Source organism: Passer domesticus, chromosome 6 (genome assembly GCF_036417665.1).
Source record: "Passer domesticus isolate bPasDom1 chromosome 6, bPasDom1.hap1, whole genome shotgun sequence".
NCBI classification, from domain to species: Eukaryota; Metazoa; Chordata; class Aves; order Passeriformes; family Passeridae; genus Passer; species Passer domesticus.
The window spans coordinates 45,731,519-45,747,860 of NC_087479.1; the positions used below are offsets into that span (position 1 = coordinate 45,731,519).

General features: G+C 43.5%; 2 protein-coding genes across 10 annotated transcripts in view; one reads left to right on the forward strand and one right to left on the reverse strand.

Annotated features, from left to right (window-relative positions):
* Nucleotides 1-10,523, reverse strand: part of CHID1 (chitinase domain containing 1) — a 109,061-nt gene extending 98,538 nt beyond the window's left edge. Inside the window, exons 1-5 of one of the 6 annotated variants that reach the window (XM_064425168.1) lie at nt 6,375-6,417; nt 4,525-4,597; nt 3,199-3,341; nt 1,892-2,041; nt 407-539 (exon numbers count right to left, since the gene is read on the reverse strand). In XM_064425168.1, the coding sequence (XP_064281238.1) occupies nt 407-539; nt 1,892-2,041; nt 3,199-3,324 (409 nt within the window). In that variant the 5' untranslated portion in view covers nt 3,325-3,341; nt 4,525-4,597; nt 6,375-6,417. Of the gene's footprint in view, nt 1-406; nt 540-1,891; nt 2,042-3,198; nt 3,342-4,524; nt 4,598-5,503; nt 5,526-6,068; nt 6,214-6,374; nt 6,452-10,308 lie in introns of those variants that run through there. The other 5 variants (XM_064425167.1, XM_064425169.1, XM_064425171.1 and 2 more) reach the window with 5 other exon arrangements.
* A 382-nt stretch (nt 10,524-10,905) lies between these two features.
* Nucleotides 10,906-16,342, forward strand: part of AP2A2 (adaptor related protein complex 2 subunit alpha 2) — a 41,847-nt gene continuing 36,410 nt past the window's right edge. For 3 of the 4 annotated variants that reach the window (XM_064425162.1, XM_064425164.1, XM_064425165.1), the window contains exon 1: nt 10,907-11,094. In XM_064425162.1, coding sequence (XP_064281232.1) covers nt 11,028-11,094 — 67 coding nt within the window. In that variant the 5' untranslated portion in view covers nt 10,907-11,027. Of the gene's footprint in view, nt 11,095-16,342 lie in introns of all 4 variants that reach the window. The other variant, XM_064425163.1, reaches the window with a different exon arrangement.

The window sequence follows — 16,342 nt, forward strand, 5'->3', positions numbered from 1 at the left end:
ATTCTCTTCAAATTAAATTTATCTTCCTTTTGTAAACAAATTCGCCTAAAGGTTTTTGCAAAGAAAAAAAACCAAAACCCACAACAGGTAAACAACTGCACAATGCAACACGAAAGATTGTTTTTCCTTGTACAGAATCTTTGCCCTTTGATTTTTTTTGAGAGGGGTTTTGTGTGCAGCATGGAGGAAAAGCCAATCTTTCTACTTACATTTTTTGACAAATAAACTATGTACATATGTGTAAGCAGGTGAGGACAGAAAGAAGTTCAATCTGAAGAAAACCCAAAAAAAAAGGAAGGATGAAAGCCTTCACCATGTGGCAGAGCCAGCAAAACCTACCTAGTATGCCAAATCTACTCAGTCCACAACAATATTGCAATTCATATTTGAAGTAAAAAAACAACACCTTGATCAGCATCATGGAGCCCAGTGAACTGGAACCTTTCCTTCCCTCTCCTCTTCACTTGTAACCAAACCGGTGAGATTAGTGTAAATTTGTTTCCAAATATTTTAGCAATGTCATAGCCATGGTTGTTCCACTTGAAAAACAAAGGAGAGGAAAAAAGTGAGAGATTCAGAAGTAAGAGATACAGTTTACTTCACTTTTGACCAATATAAAGTCTTTAACAGAAATGTAACCACCTGCTAGATCCCTATTCGTTCATTTGAGGAAACCTGCTGGCATATTGCTTTCATTTAAATAAGAAAGTACTCCGGAAGCTCTGCTAGCTATATGAAAGACAATCTTAAAATTGTGCTAATTCACCTGAACTACAGCAACTGGCTTGTAGATTCCCACACAGTTTTGAATTTACAGACTCTGAATTTATGTTCAAGACAACTTGAGAAAGGCGAAAATTTATAGGGCGCCTATTTGTCTTTTGACGAGTGTAAGCCAAAAACAAGTGAAAAGTATCCTCTAAAAAAAAGGAAGAAATGTTTATCATTCAAAAAAGAATGCTTTGAAGGAGACAGGATAGCAAAAGGCATCCAGTTTGACATCAGTATGGCAGCATGCAATTGTTACTTTTGATTTAGCAGGTTTGAGTTGCAGCCCTCCTGCTCTGACTTCACTGCAACTTCCCCTGACTCACCACTGATAGGAGAATACTGTCATCCCTGTTAAAACAAACCAGCATTAAGGAAGCTTCCCTGTCTGACCATCTAGGAGCCACTCTGGCAGTCACACTCCCATCACTCCAAACTTTCATTGCTGAGGGTGACCCCAGGAGTGCCCCTCTTGGTCCCTGCACACCCCACACTCACACAGTCAGACAGGGTATCCTCAATGGCTCAGCCCAGGGTTTCCCATGGCAGAGTCACAGATGTCTGGAACCCTAAAGCAATTTCACAGAAACAGCTCGGTCTGATGTATCTGGTGAGGGACTCCCAACAAAGGAACCCCCAGGTTTTGTACCCTCCAAGCCTGTGGTAGTCTGGGGTCTTCCTGCAGAGCCCTTGGCTCCTGCTGTGTCCCAGTATCCAGTCACCTGGCCACTGCCACAGGTCCCCGTGCCCTCTGCTGTCTGAAAGGTCAGGACCAAGTCACAGCCCCTTGCCTGGGGCTCTCATCCCAGGCACAACCTGCAGCTCCCACTGCAGCTGCACAACCAGTACCCGCTCTAAGTGCATTGCTCAACACCAGGGAGAGAAAAAACAATATACATCCTCCTAGAAGACCTAGACATCCTCCAAGAGACAGATGGGAGAACAAGGGTTTGAGACCACCTGAAGTCAAGTCTCAAATACTTCTCTGGCTATTTGATTGTATTTGACCAGCAGCTCCCATTACTATAAAAATACTTTTAAAACAGGGATGCAAACTTGCAGGTTAGCACAGTCTGCTGCATATTCATTCAAAGCACCAATTTTATTCATTGTATCAACTTACAGGAGTAATATATCCTAGAACATCTCCTGAGAAATGTCGTTCCTTCATCTTCTTGGAGCAATAACTTTTATGTTCCAGTATAATATCCTTTGCTTTTGGATCCACAACTACCAATCCCCGATCCTGAACATTTTTATCAGAATGCAGCTTCTGTGGAGAGAAGACAGTTTTTAGAACCAGTTATATGAAACAGCCACTTTCAACTTTAAAAACAACAGCAAAACAAATCACTTCATTAAACTCTGAGCACTCCTTTTAAATTATGCAGATCAATTTAGAACTGAAACATACAAGTCCTCAGAAATGATTTGTCATCATCAGTAAAATTACTTTCTTTGGAGGGTAAAAAGCATATAAACAAAAAACAAAGCCCAAGACATTATAGGAGTAAAGAACATAATTTATGATAGCTGATGGTGCTCTGTTTTCTAATCAAAGCTTTCTGTCATGTTACCCCCAAAATAATAAAAAGGGGTTAGGAGCTCTAAACCAAGAATTTGAAGACAGCTTTTACACTGGATATATTTTAGTCTGAGAATGCTGCACTGTGAAGGTCAAGATTTTAAACACTCTTCGTTAGGGAAGATGCTTCAACTGACCCAGCACATAAAAACAGAACAAGAAGATCTAATAAGACGTCCATGGTGGGTATGCAGAAGCAAGAAGAATTGATTCATTGTGAGGAATTTAGGGATATGGCCTGCCTTAACACCTTGTATTAACCTCACTACCTGCAAATGAGATTTGGTAGATGTTGAGCAAGTGATACAAACACTGACAGATGTACATGCATAATGACAGGAAACAATAACATGCTCAGCAAGTGAGGAGAGACTTCAGCATGGTGCCTCTGCTTGCTCTGATTATTGTGAGACTCTGAATCATTTCTGCCTGCAAAACAACAACTGATTATAAGCTCTTCAAACTCTTTCATCAGGATACAGCCTTCCCATTGGCAAGACTCCATTCCACCAGTAAATGACCTAGAGCTCTTGGCCCAAACTACTGCTCCCCACCCTGGTTTCCAAAGGGATGGAAGTGTATTCCCTGAGGGGACAAAAACTTCCTGCTTCTGCAACTTCCACAGAGGATGAAGCTCCAGAAGCCTACATCATGTTTCAAGAAGTGAACCATTTGTGACACACAGAAAAGCTGAAGGAAAGGACAGTTTCAAGTTTTATCTGTGAGTATCAGCTTCAGCGGAAATGCATTAACACTGTTTTAACAGAGGTAGAGACCATTTACCAAAGTTCAATTAATTCACTACACATGTTAGATAAGACAAGAATTTCAGTTATTTCCCTTACCTTTTCCTCCAGTTTTTTTGTAGCACCTCTCTTCGCATCTGTTTTTGACAGGGTACCTTCAGCTAGCCAGCATACCATGGCAAGAGAAAGGGAAGCACAGAGAAGCCTCATGGTGTTTTTGCCCATGTCAAGTTTCTCTTCTCCTGAAAACATAACAGTTCAAATCTCTGTGAACATAGGAATATAACAGTTTCATTTGGTTTTCTTGTATAAAAAAGCCAAGACATTTTCTTATCTTCTCCCATTTAGAATCAGACTTATTAAGGCAGTGCTTCTGCTCTGGCAACAAAAGCAGTGCATTGTGAGAGATTACTTCGGTTCTCAAACACCTTTTTTGTCCCTTGTTTTAGTAGCTGTATCACAGATGAAGTGGGTTGGACCCTTGCAGCTTCCTTTTTAAGGAATCCCCCTAAAGAAGTACAACTGTTTACAGATGAAACTGACATAAATGTCTGCTGCACAGAACAATTACTGCACCACCTTACCTTTTCAATAGCAAATAAGAAAACATTTTTTTCTGCTCCTACCAGCCTGGTCAGTGTGTCATAAATTAATTAAGAGATATAAAAAATTATAGCTATATGCTTACAGCTATGTGTCTTTACTGTAACAGGTGAGACCTTTGCTTTCAATTCCTTGCCAAGTCACTGATACAGAAATTGAAGGAAAATAAAAAGGAGGGGGGAGGGTGGGCATGTCCTTTTGCCTAAGAAGAATAACTTTGACAGTTTGTCCTGGCTCCAGATAAAGGAACTGAGAATTAGAAGACAACAGTTCTGTTGCGTGTTCATCTATCACACCTTGTATCTGTAGGAAGACTTAAAAGAAAAAGTAAAATACAGCCAGAGTTTTCCAGTCTCTCCCAAATTACAAGTTGCACTGGTTTCCCAGCCTAGCTCCCATTAGTAAATAAGAAGAAAACAGAAAAAAAAAAAAATTTGGCATTTGGGGAACCAGGGCTCTAGATCTGTATCAAGCTGCTTTTCATAAATATGAGATATTGATGGAGAAGAAAATAGTTTCTTTCCAATATTCTGAATTTTTGTTGAACTTAAAAAACTATCTTGCTTATATTACTCTACCACTCATTCTGAAGACCTACAAGCTCATTTCTACAAATCATATTTATAAGATTTGTTCTACTGGCACTGATAACAAGTGCTGCTCAAAGTTTTGACTACTTTGTTTCAAACTTTTAAAACATCAGGTGCAGGATCCCACAACATGAGACTGCGCCTCTCAGTACTGTGGCAGAAGGACCCTTAAAGCTTCAATGGAAATGTACTCAATGAAACAGACATGAAATCAACAACTCAACAAACTTACTAGTATTTGGATGTATCTGGCTTAGCAGTCAGATTTTAAAAAACAGAGGTATTTATTGTAGGATTTAGGGATTCTGCAGGAAAAGAGAGGAATACGTGATTAGGCAACAAAGTAGAAGGATGATGGCAGAAGTGCTTGAAAAAAACAATGCCAGTATCACCAAAGAACAACAAAAATCTCCTGTACAAAATTATTTGAAGATTTTAGTCAAGTCTTTTATCAACCACAAAGTAAAAGCAGAAAGCCTTCTAATATTGCTTGGATCCAGGGAATGTGGTAAAAGCTGAATTGCTATACAGCTTGAAATTCCTATTATGAATAATTAAGGTCTTACACTTCTACTTTGACTTCAAGGTCACCGGTCACTCCCTTGTTTTCCACATTCTAAAAAATGAGACAAAGCAGGTTGCTTTTGATAGTATCTCCTATGTTCCATCTAGCTTGGCAAGATCTATAAACTATTGCAGAGAGGAACAATTGAGAGCCTGAACAGTCAATACAAGTCTTAACTATTTGGACAGGATATCAATTCTCCCAGAAGCTCATATATATCGATTTGGAGGTGTTTGATTTCACTTTCAGAAACAATTAGCAACAGATTCCACTTCCCTGAAAAGAAGATAATATCTAACAGCTGACGAACAGAAACTTAAAAAGCCATCCCTGAACTCCAATTAGACATCAAAATGTGCTCATTTCCTTGACAGGATCGTATCCATCTGTCAATTATTGTTAAGTCAACATCCACTCCTAGATTTAGAGGAAGCACTGAGCCTGTGGCAAATTGGTTTCTGCTACTGACAGTCCAGTATAAACTCTCGGTTGAACACTTATTTTAATAGTTTGTTCTTTAACATCATCACTGAAAATTAAGTAGACAGCATCATTGTAACACAGAAGATGAATTAGTCAAACTTTAAATGCTCTTTATGGAAAATATAAGCAGGCATTTTGCAAGCTTTACAAAACTAAATCCTTATCAAACTTTTCTTCTACAAACTTTCTGCCATTTTTTAACACTTCTCAAATTAGCTGAACTCAGAAGAACTGTCTGAGCTTGGCACTCTTTGTTTATCTCCTCTGCCACTGCAAAATGCAAACAGAATTGAAAACTGCCTCTATGGCTTGTCCAACTGATACTATGGACAACTTAAAGCTTAAAACATTGGCTGACATACTGATCTGAAGCCCAGGTTTCCCTCCTAGCCAAGTCACAAATGTTGCTTTACCCCGCCTCCACATGAGATAACATACTTTTGGAAAGCTGTTTTAAATTTATCTTGATTTTTAAAAGTGAGTAAAGCTAACACAGATTTAGGCTGTCCAAAATAAGCAAGCAAAGAAACTAAATGGTTGGCACACAACACTGAGTTAATGTTTATATTTTATTTATACAGAAAAAACTAGATTCTAACTACATTTGCAGAGAGAACCTGCATCACCTAGCAAAGGAAGGCTAGGAAGCATACTCCTGATGCGTTTTTAAATGAAAGCAATAAAAGCTATACCGGGGAGTGAAGAGTGAGAATAAACCCGTTTCGAACCTTTGTAAACATTAAACCCTCCCCTTCGCAAAGCGCTCCACTTCGACGTTCAGAATTCCCTCCCACACTCGCCCGACTCTCGATTACACCAGGAACTCGCACGCCTGCCGTGGCATCGGCGCCCCAGCGCCGCTCCGGCCGCCCCCGAGCTCGGACCCGGCGGGGCAGCCCCGGCCTCCCCGGGCCGCCGCGTCACCCGCACCGCAGCACGGCCAGGCCCCCACCCTGCCGAGCGCGGCCTCACCCCCGCCCTTTCCCCTCTACTCCGTCCCTCCCCAGCCCTATGAGGCCGCGGACAGCACGTACCGCCCGCCGCCGCCGCGGAAGTGCGGGCGGGCGGCAGCGCCCCGCCCCGCCCCGCCCCGCCGGCTCCGGGCAGCGCCGGGAGGGCTCCGGGCTGCGCCAACATGGCGGGGCGGGAGCGGCGGCTGCGGCTCTGCGGCGGCACATCCCGGCCAGGCCCCACCGACAGAGCCGCCGCTGGGCTGGGCTGGCCCGGCCCGGCCCGGCCCGGCAGGATCCGGGACGCTCTGCTTTGGGGCTCATCTGTAGCTGAAGAAAAGAAATGCTAATAAAGATGTGAATCTAAATTCCCATAAAGAGCCTCTTGGTTTAGCTCAAGCTATAGTAAGTTGATCCAGCTCCAGGTCTAGCCTGGAGAGGAGGAAGTTCAGGGGTGGCCCTATTGCTCACTGCCCAAAGATCGGCTGTAGCCAGGTTGGGATCAGCCTCTTCTCACAGGCCACCAGCATCTCAAGAGGAAACGGCCTTGAGCTGTGCCAGGGGAGGTTCAGGTTGGACCTGGAAGAATTCCTTTACAGAAGGTGATAAGACACTGGGAGGGGCTGTCCAGGTAGGTGGCGGAGTCACCGTCCCATGGTCTAGTTGACGGTCTAGTTGACGTAGTGGTGTTTGATCACAGGCTAGACTCGATGATCTTTGTGGTCTTTTCAAAACAAATTGTTTCTGTGATTCTGAGAAATAAGGCAGGTAAATCAGGAGCTTGGGCTAAAATGGACACACTGAGCTGGAGGCAAAATGATCGTCTAGGTAAGGCTGCAGAGAGTCTGCAGGCAGTACTGCTGACTCTGGGTGTGGAGAAAGGAGAGGTCAAATCTCAGATGGCTTTTAACAGACTCTAAAATAAAAGATTGTGTTTATAATTGAGTTTTTTAGTTTCTTCTGTTTTGGCCTTCTACAGATTGTGTTTTTGCATGCAGCATGGCTTGTGTTACCGCTATTTACTGCAGCAGACATTTTGGTATAACCCTGTTATTTCACAGGCTGCTTGTAGGGATTACATACGCTATCAAAAGACTTGATTAAAAAATGGATGTGTGATATCATGATGTAGAGGCAAGGCCAGCATATCCTAGCAGTGCACTTCCAACAGAAGCCTTCCTGTGACCTGCTTTCTGTCTTGGTTACAGTTTGGTGCAACCTCCTAAAAGTTGAACCAGAAGGTTGCCTTTTTCTGCTGAACTGCCCTCTTCTTTCATTCCCTCTTGTGTAATCAAGAACTTCATGAGCATTCTTTAGCACTGAAAAGCAAAATGGAAATATTTTTCCTCTGAACAAGTCTTGTCAGTGAAGCAGATGCATGGTTTTCTATGCCCAGATCCATCCCAACCTTCTGTAAATTTAGAGTTTCATGATAATTATATTAGCCTAAGTTGTGTTTTCTAGTGTTGAAAGCAGCCCATCTGATACTCTGGCATGGCAGAAGGCATTGTGCTCTCTGTTAAGGGATAATGAATGTTCAGTGTCAAGTACAGAAACATGGCTGTGTGTGCATGGTGGAGCCATGGACTCTGTTTAGTCCTGAGTTCTTTTTGGTTCCAGTAATGGCTGGAATGATCATGAGGAGCAGAACAATAACTGGTGAGACAAATGGGAGAGAAGTAACAAAGGGAAAGGAACAATTCCTTTTTTGTAGTTCCCACAACTGGATCCTCACCAGCTGAAAACACTCAAGATGAATTGTAATAGTTTTATGAAGGTCAGTGCAATTATTAAAGCCTTTGTACCAAAGTGCAATGAAATTCTGGAAAAGAAATTAAAGTAACTCCCATATAAAATGGGAAGGGGTGGGGGGGACAAACATTGTGAATTTGTTGGCAAACAAATGTGATGCCAAACGTTTTATGTAATAGGAAAATATTTCTTAGTACTATCTCCCCTTTAATGCTGATTTTACAATAATTATAAATGTCTTAATCATAACATCTTGGGATGCATAGAACTACTTACGGGTTTTTTTTAGGCAGCCTGGTGTTTTATAGATTTTAGGCTCAAACCCAAATATTTTACAGAATTACCCACTCAGTATGATTGTAAAGGGTTGTGCCTGGTGCAAGCTCTGTGCTGAGTTCACATTACAATGTTTCTTTCAGCCAGGATGCATCTAGAGACCATTACAGACTCTCTTTCCTCTAGATACCTATTATTCACTTAAAATTTCTACCTTGTCCTTATCAAGACATGTGAAATGCACTACTAAGTTCTAAGTTATGAGGCAGTAAGGACAGACATGCCTACACATTTGTCCTGATTGCCTTTGTTGAGGCAAAAAGACAGCATGGTGAATATAGGGAAGCCTCAAAAGCCAGTCAAAGGAGGTTGACATAAAATAATCAGGGTATGTGTACTGCATACTGGGCCCCTTCAAATGAAACATTTAGCTGTATGAGGCAAAACTGGAGTCATCCACATGTGTTAACCACTTGGATATTTTCCTACTTCTCAAGAAGAATTTGCAGCTCATGCTTAGCTTGGTACTGCCACAGCACTTTAAGCCACTGCTGAAAAGGCAGTTGGATACCTGCATGACTTGCAGTATTGACAGGAACACATCCAGACAGGACTGATAGACTGAGCCTTTAGGTGTCACTGTACTCTTAAGAGTAGAAATCAGCTCAACATTTTGGCTAGCTCAAAAAGGATTTTTTTTTTCCCGATCACAGAAAAAAACCCTCATTTGGTGACATGGTAAGTTTTCATCTTCAAAGGTGCATGGAAATTATTATTAAGCATCAAAATTTATTTGTAAAGCTGTGAAAAAAGAGAGTGTTCTTCATGAAAGCCTACAGATAATATGAGTTGAATAATAGACTAATTGTGCACAACTGCCTGTAGTTGCACTTGGTCTACAAAATGGATCCAGGGACAAAGGGAAAATTGTGCGACTACCACATGCTGTCATCCTGCCTTTCTCACAGATACTTGCACAACTAAAAACACTCATGAAACAATGTATCCTGAAAACAGCTGCAATAGACCCTTCAGAGGTGACCTGAGGTATACAGCCGCTGTCAGACAGATGGTGTCAAGTATTATGTAGACCTTTATGAGAGAAAAATGTATCACGAAATTAAAGGTACTGGAGTTTGATGAATCTAAACAAGATGCAAGCTCTAAAGAAGGAGAATTAGCCATGGGAGTAAACTATCCAGGGCTACAGTGAATTTGATTGTATCACAGCAAGACTCAGTGCCTTTCTGGAAGATAGACCATAGATATTGGGCTAAATTCACTGCGGGTAAAAAAACAAAACAAACCAACCAACCAAACAAACTACAAAACAACCCCCCCCCCCCAAAAAAAAAAAAACAAACAAAAAAAAAAACCCAGATGAAATGAAATTAAATGGCTTAAAGTATGCTGTAATGGAGGTGAAATGACTGATTGATCTCCAGTAGCCCTCAGCCCCATGATTTCACAAGTCATTATTTTCCACTAAGTATACTAATCCCTTGCATCATGACTGAGGCCCAGGGCTTCACACTTTTGGTTAGGCAGTCTTGGCCAGTTTTGAGATCATTTGAACCTATTTTCAGCTGAAGATATTAATGATCTGCACAGTCCCACCACTTCAGCATGTTAAAGACAGTTTAACCTTGAAATGTTTTGAGTCTCAGGAGTAGATGTGAAGTGGGACTGTGTCACTCTGCATGTTTACAGCCATCAGGAGGAACATGTGGCCCTGGGTTTGCAGGCCTGTATGCCCAGGGAGTGGGAATCTCTAAATGATGTCGGGCTCACAAGGGGGATGTGCCTAAGGATGGAGCTGCACACAGCGGCCTCCGGGTTGTCAGTGCTCACAGGGACTATGCAGGGTACGTGCAGCACATCCCATGCACTGTTTTGGGGCCCTTTTGAGGAGGAGGACCGAGGCACAGCCTCCTGCAGCCCACCCTGTGGAAAGCATGTTCTTACGGACTGTACCACTGAGAGTCTGTACCTTGCTCTTCGCATTTTAAAAATAAGATTCCAGATCAACAGTCTTCTCTTAAGCTTAAGTGATGAAGTGAAATTTTCCGGTATCTTGATCGGCTGTCCCTCTCCTTCTTCCTCATCAGTTACATCCTCTGAGGTGCCTAAGCCCGCTATTTCACCTTCAAAAATCATCAAACTTCTCGGCCATTAGGGTCACGAGGAGAGGAAGGGATTAGGCTGTTCCCGAGCAGGGAGCGTGCCATGAATTCACCCACGAGCACAGCGGCTGACGCCGTCCTGCCGCCCCCTCAGCTCGGCCCGGGCCCGTTTGCCCTCACGGGCGGTGATTGGAAATCGCGTCCCAGCAGCGGCACGGCCGATCCCCGGGGCCCAGCCTCCAGCTAGCCAGCCCTTTTGGGCCGCAGGATCGCACGGGGCACGCCCGGGAGCGGGGACACATCTCGGGGCACATCCCGGGGGACGGGCGGGGACCGCGCCCGCCGCGGCTGCGGCACCGGGAGGCGCAGGGGGCCCGGCGCACCGCGGCGCTCCCTCCTCCGCACGGCAGGTGGCGCCCGAGCAGCGCCCGCCCGGCGGCTGCGGGGGCGCGGGAGCCCCGGCGGCGCCTGCGCGCTGCGGAGGCGGCGGCGGCGGAGCGGCCTGAAGCAGCCCGCGGGGAGAGCGGGCGGCGGCTGCGGGGGTTCGGCGTGTCGCGTCCCTGGGCGGCCGTGATCGTGCGCCACGATGCCTGCGGTGTCGAAGGGCGATGGCATGCGAGGCCTGGCGGTCTTCATCTCCGATATCCGCAACTGTGAGTGGTGCCGGGGCCGGGGCCTGGGCTGGGCCGCGCCGGCCGTCGCCATGGGCGGGTGCCCCGTGGGGCCGGGGCTTCACCCCTCGATCTCCTTCCCAGTGCTCCCCTCTCTCCGCTGCTCCCCGCAGCGGGCAGCTCGGAGCGCTCCTGTCTCACGAAATGGCGACGCGCTCGGGGGGGCGGCGCAGCGGGGAGGGGGGGCAGCGTAAAGCGTTTGCCCGTGGGTTTGTGCGTTTTGGGTGGGTGGGTTGGGGTGTTTCCCTCGCCCCTCAGTGCCCCTGTCACCCCCCTCGCCCGTCCCTGAGCGTCGCGGTGGCTGCCCCGGCCGAGGGGGTGCCGGGGGTCGGTGCCGCCGTTGTTCGCGATGCGGCGGAGCGGTGCCGGGGCGCGGGTGGGTGTGCGGCGCGGCAGGGAGAGGCGTCCCTGGGCTCCTTCCAGATCCCGGAGCGGCTCTCGGTTCGTCACGTCACTGATGGAAAACAGGCCTCGGTAGGCGCCTGAGAGCAGGGCCCTCAGTGCGTGTGCCTAGGCTTGGCTTGAATTGGCTTTAAGATTGTGCTCTGATGGAAATCAGCGCTTGGGATCAGTGTAATCAAAAATGGGATGGAGGGGGGTGCGAGTGCCCCCCCGAAAGATGTGGGGGAGGCATGTCTGTGACTGTGCAGTGGGAGAGGAGGAGCGCAGATCTGCTGCTGCTTGGTGTGGGGGCACACTTCAGTGCTCAGTCTTCCTTTTTGTCCGAGAATTGCATACAATAGTTTAATATTAATCGGAGTTAGAGATCTAAGTGTATGATGTGGCAGGAATTGCCTGGGGAAGGGCTAAGGTCGCTGTGGTTGGTGTGATGAAACAGCTCTATTTTGTCCACCTGTGTGTCTCTGTAGATCACTTGAGGCTATTTTAAAAGCTGTGAAGGAGTGGCAGTAAGGTCTTCTCTCTAAAGATATAAACACATTTGGAGAATTTTTTAATGCAAATTATGTTGTTCTGACTGGGCTTGTGTTGGGATTATTTAATCACCCTGGCATGAAAAACTTCATGTTGATGACTTCTGATAAAAAAACCTGGCAGAGAAGTTATACTGGGAAAATGACAGCATTTAAATGCAGTGTCTTTATAATCAGGTGATGTGGACATGGAGATGTGAACAAATTCAAGGTTAATAATCTTCCTTAGAGCAGAAGCTGTTTGAATGAGGTTGTTTCTTTTTCAAAACAGAGTCGCAGGTTCTTAAGTTGCTTTAGACTTCACTCTGGTCTGTGTAAAGATGGCTTATAAAATGCATAGTGTAGCGGTTCCAGGTTACACAAATGCTCTTGTGCTTTGTCTAGTTGGCCTTGCTATTCAGTGAGCATTTTCCAGTGTTCTGTGTAAGCTTCGTGTGTAACATAGTTCCACTTGGTGTCATAGCAGTTAAGACTTGTTAAGCTGTTGTATCTACCCAATACAATTTACAATGATTTCTTAATAATTGTTTTCATTGATTTAGCTAGAAACAGTATGACTTGATTAATCAGTGTTTCATGTCTTGCAGTTGGTTAAATTTGTCCACGCTTGTTTTCAGTGGAATTTTCTAGAAGTAAATACAAGAGAAACATTTGGGCTCTTAGGTTTGTAACATTTGTTCAGGGATGTGAAATAACAAAATTTAACGTGGTAGGATATAACAAATTAGGTACTTATTTCCCCACGAGGCAATGTGTGAACAGAGCTGAAGCCACCTTCCTCCAGATGGGACAACAAACCTCTCATGCTCTAGTTATCTGCAGGAAACACAAAGATGTAACTTACTGGTGATACAAATAAAATGTTAACACTTTGACTCTTTAAACAAATATTGGTGTATCTCAAATGTTTTGACTCTGTCCAGACAGATGTTCAGGAGCTGTAATTACTTGTGTATCTTTCTTGTCTTCATAGTGAAAAAAGCAGCATCTTCTAAACAACTGCAGAAGAGCTGGTATTCCCACTAGTAGGTGATGTATGAAGCTTCCAAATAGCTGTGAATGGCGTTTGAGCCTTTCCTCTAGTGGAGCTCTGAGTGCTGCCAGCTAACCCTGGGCTAGTGCACACAGAGTAAGATTCACAAAAGCGCTTCCTGGAGTATTCACAGAAGTACTCTCTGGAGACTGGGCTTTGCAGGTATTGTTGTTGGCTAGAGCTCCCTCTTTGGCTCTTCAGTGAGGAGCTACATGTTGTCAAGAACAAAAAGTAGCAGCTGTTAAGGTGAACAGCATCTTTTGACTAAGAAAAAAAAGCAAGTGTTCCTTTTCTGAGAAGGGAGGGAAGCTAGATGCCTTGTGCAGTTCTTGACCTCTAGTTCTAGGCTTGGCACTTTTAGTTTGCCAACAGCGTTTCCAGATTATGAGTAATGGTGAAACATGGTGTGTTTGGGGGGGTTATTCTGAAAGATTCTGCACAGATAAGGATGCTACATGATCGATCTTGCTGAAAAAAGAAAGGTGCACACACAATTGCACTGACTGTGCTTGGATGGATGATCTCCTTACATCAAGATTTATTTTTTGGACATTTGTATCTACAATGTCTGCAGTATAAATAATGCAGGATTCTCTTACAGTTTGGATATATTACTGATTAGGGAGTGATGCCTGTCTTGCCTATCTTTATACCAGTCTGTTACAGGCTTCACCTAAGTCTTACCTGGTAGCAGTTTTCAGTGTTTACAACTGTAGCTGATTGTGAACAAGCAGCTCGCACTACCAGCCTGTCTTTAATACTTCAAAGCTTGGTTGTCACTTCTGTGTTGTTTAGACATATTTTTGGCACATGGTTTATCTATTAAACTTCTTGATTTTTGTCTTAAATACTTCTGTGTCAGATGTATTTTTTAAAGTAGACTATTTTAAAGTACACTGATTTCTCAAAAGTCTGTGATGTTTTTTGTTAAAAACAGTTGGAATACTATTTGCAGCAGCAGTTGTAAAACATTTCAAGGCTAAGAGAGGCTTCTTAGCACTTTGACTTTGCTCTAGTCTCTGTGAAGCTGTCATATGGAGTGTCTTCTTTCGAAATGAAATGTTCTTTATTCATACAAAGATCAAGTGAATTTTCAAAATATGATAATACAAGAAAATGAATTATCCTTCAGTTCCTTATAGCTCTCCAGAATTTTGTTTCAGGGCAGCTTCTTATTGTAGGCTCTGCATTTTGCATATGGAGGTCTTAGTGCAGATGCCAGATAAAAATATGTTTTAGAAAACAACCCTTTTAGATGTCTGTCAATTTGCTAACAGACGCATGAACTTTTCTAGAAACTTGTTTATTTGGATTATTTTGTAAAATATATAAATTACTACAGTAAGTAGGTTTTTAGCTTATCTTTTATAGACACCAGAGGAGAGACGAGAAAACTACAGGTTGAAAGCCAAACTGCAGTACTTGATTAGGATAGCCCAGTTAATGAGGGCTTGGTTGGTGTGACTGAGAAAATAGTTAGGTGTGGCTATGCTGTACAAAAGATTGTGGTGGAGTGGAGCTGAAAGTTCTGAACCCTATGGTTTGGTGAAGTGCTATCCAAACCTAGGAGTTCAGGTCAGGAGTCCTTGTCACTGCATGGATTATGTGCCTCATGAACTAAAACCTAACCAGATCTGCATGTGTTACAAGCATATGGACTCCTGCAAGAAATATTTTTTCTTAAATAGTATGTTAAGTCTTGTGTATCTACTGATGAGCTGCTGAAGCAATTGGCTTATGCAAGATGGTCCTTTATAAACTCTCCAGCTGTCTTAGCTGACAGATACATCATCAGGAGTCTGTTTTCTTTTTTTTTTTTGAATACAGCTTTATGCTTATCTCACAATGAAATACTTTTAAGTAATTTGTCACTCAACCTATTCTGCTGCAGCAACAGTGCTATTTGCTGTTCACCCTGACAACCAGGAAAGCTTGCTTTTCTCCTTTCATTTGCAGCCTGTAATGTAGAAATAGTTTCTATTACACTATTCAGTGTATTACTGGTAACCTCCTGCTCCACATTAAAATTAGGAAGCCCCTTCCTCTTAGGTTGATGAGATGTGTCTACACAGAGGCAAAAGCTGCTTTTGTCACAGGTTTGGAGGACAAGACAGTTCTTAATTTTCCTTGCTAGGTAATTGTCTTACCTTTTCAGTTTTGCCCCAGAAGTTGGACAGACGGAGGAAGAATCCCTGAGTTTGTTCTCAAAAAGTTTCTTTGTATGTTTTCCTCCAAGTTACTGTTTCTTTTTCCTCAGGCCAATTTTTTTCCTTAAATAAAATGCAACAAATATAATAAACAAAGGTCTATTTCTTCTCATAGAACTTAATGCATTTAATTTTCATTGTACTGGACAAGGGATAGTGTCCTGAAGCTGAACCTCCCAAAAAGTGTCTTTGCACTGGGACTGGTGCATCAGGTTACAGGTGAGCAAGTGGGGATTGAAAAAAGGTGGTTCATTAAATTCATCATATGATGATCACCTGTTTGAATGGATGGTAGGTTATGAATTGCATTGCAGGTGTAGGTGGGAGGGGCAAGTACATGGATTAAATGACTACATGGGTATGTATAGAGTTATTTTTCTCTGTGAGAACAGCCACCCAGTGAAACAAACTTCACATAGAAGTTTGAGCACATACAGCTTGATTTAGTTACTTGTAAGTAATTATTACATGTCAATAATAAGCTGTCACTGTGTAGGCTAAAGCTACTGCATTGCTCCTCTGAAGTGTGGCTTCTTGTTTGCATTGCATGTAGTGTTAAAGCAGGACTTGAAATACTTCTCTAGGCAGTCAGAGACTTTTTCTACATGTATTCTTCGATTACTTACCTTTTTGAAGAAATTGGAAGGCAAGGCATCTTGGTTTGCTCTCCTGTTGCTTCTTCAAGGCTGTGGCAGTGCATCTAATATGGTTGGTTTCTGGCCTGAAAAAAACAGCCCTAAGAACGTGCTATAATAAGCACTAAGTCTTGCATCACTTGCTACTATTTGCAGGAGAGTGCTTTAAGGAAAACACAATTAGCATGAGATTAGTCTGAGGAGGATCTCTAAAACAAAACTGCTGTTCTTCCCATTGCTTCTGTGTCTTGGCTTGCTCCTGGTGATTTCAAAGAGCTCATAGTGGCTGGGATTTTTTTGATAGTTTTTTTTTTATGCTTGTTTAATTTGTGCATGTTTGGCTTAGAGGAGAGATAGTAAAGAGCTAGAATCTTTCATGTGACATCCAACCTCTCTATTAGATACCCTGGACTGCTTAATTTG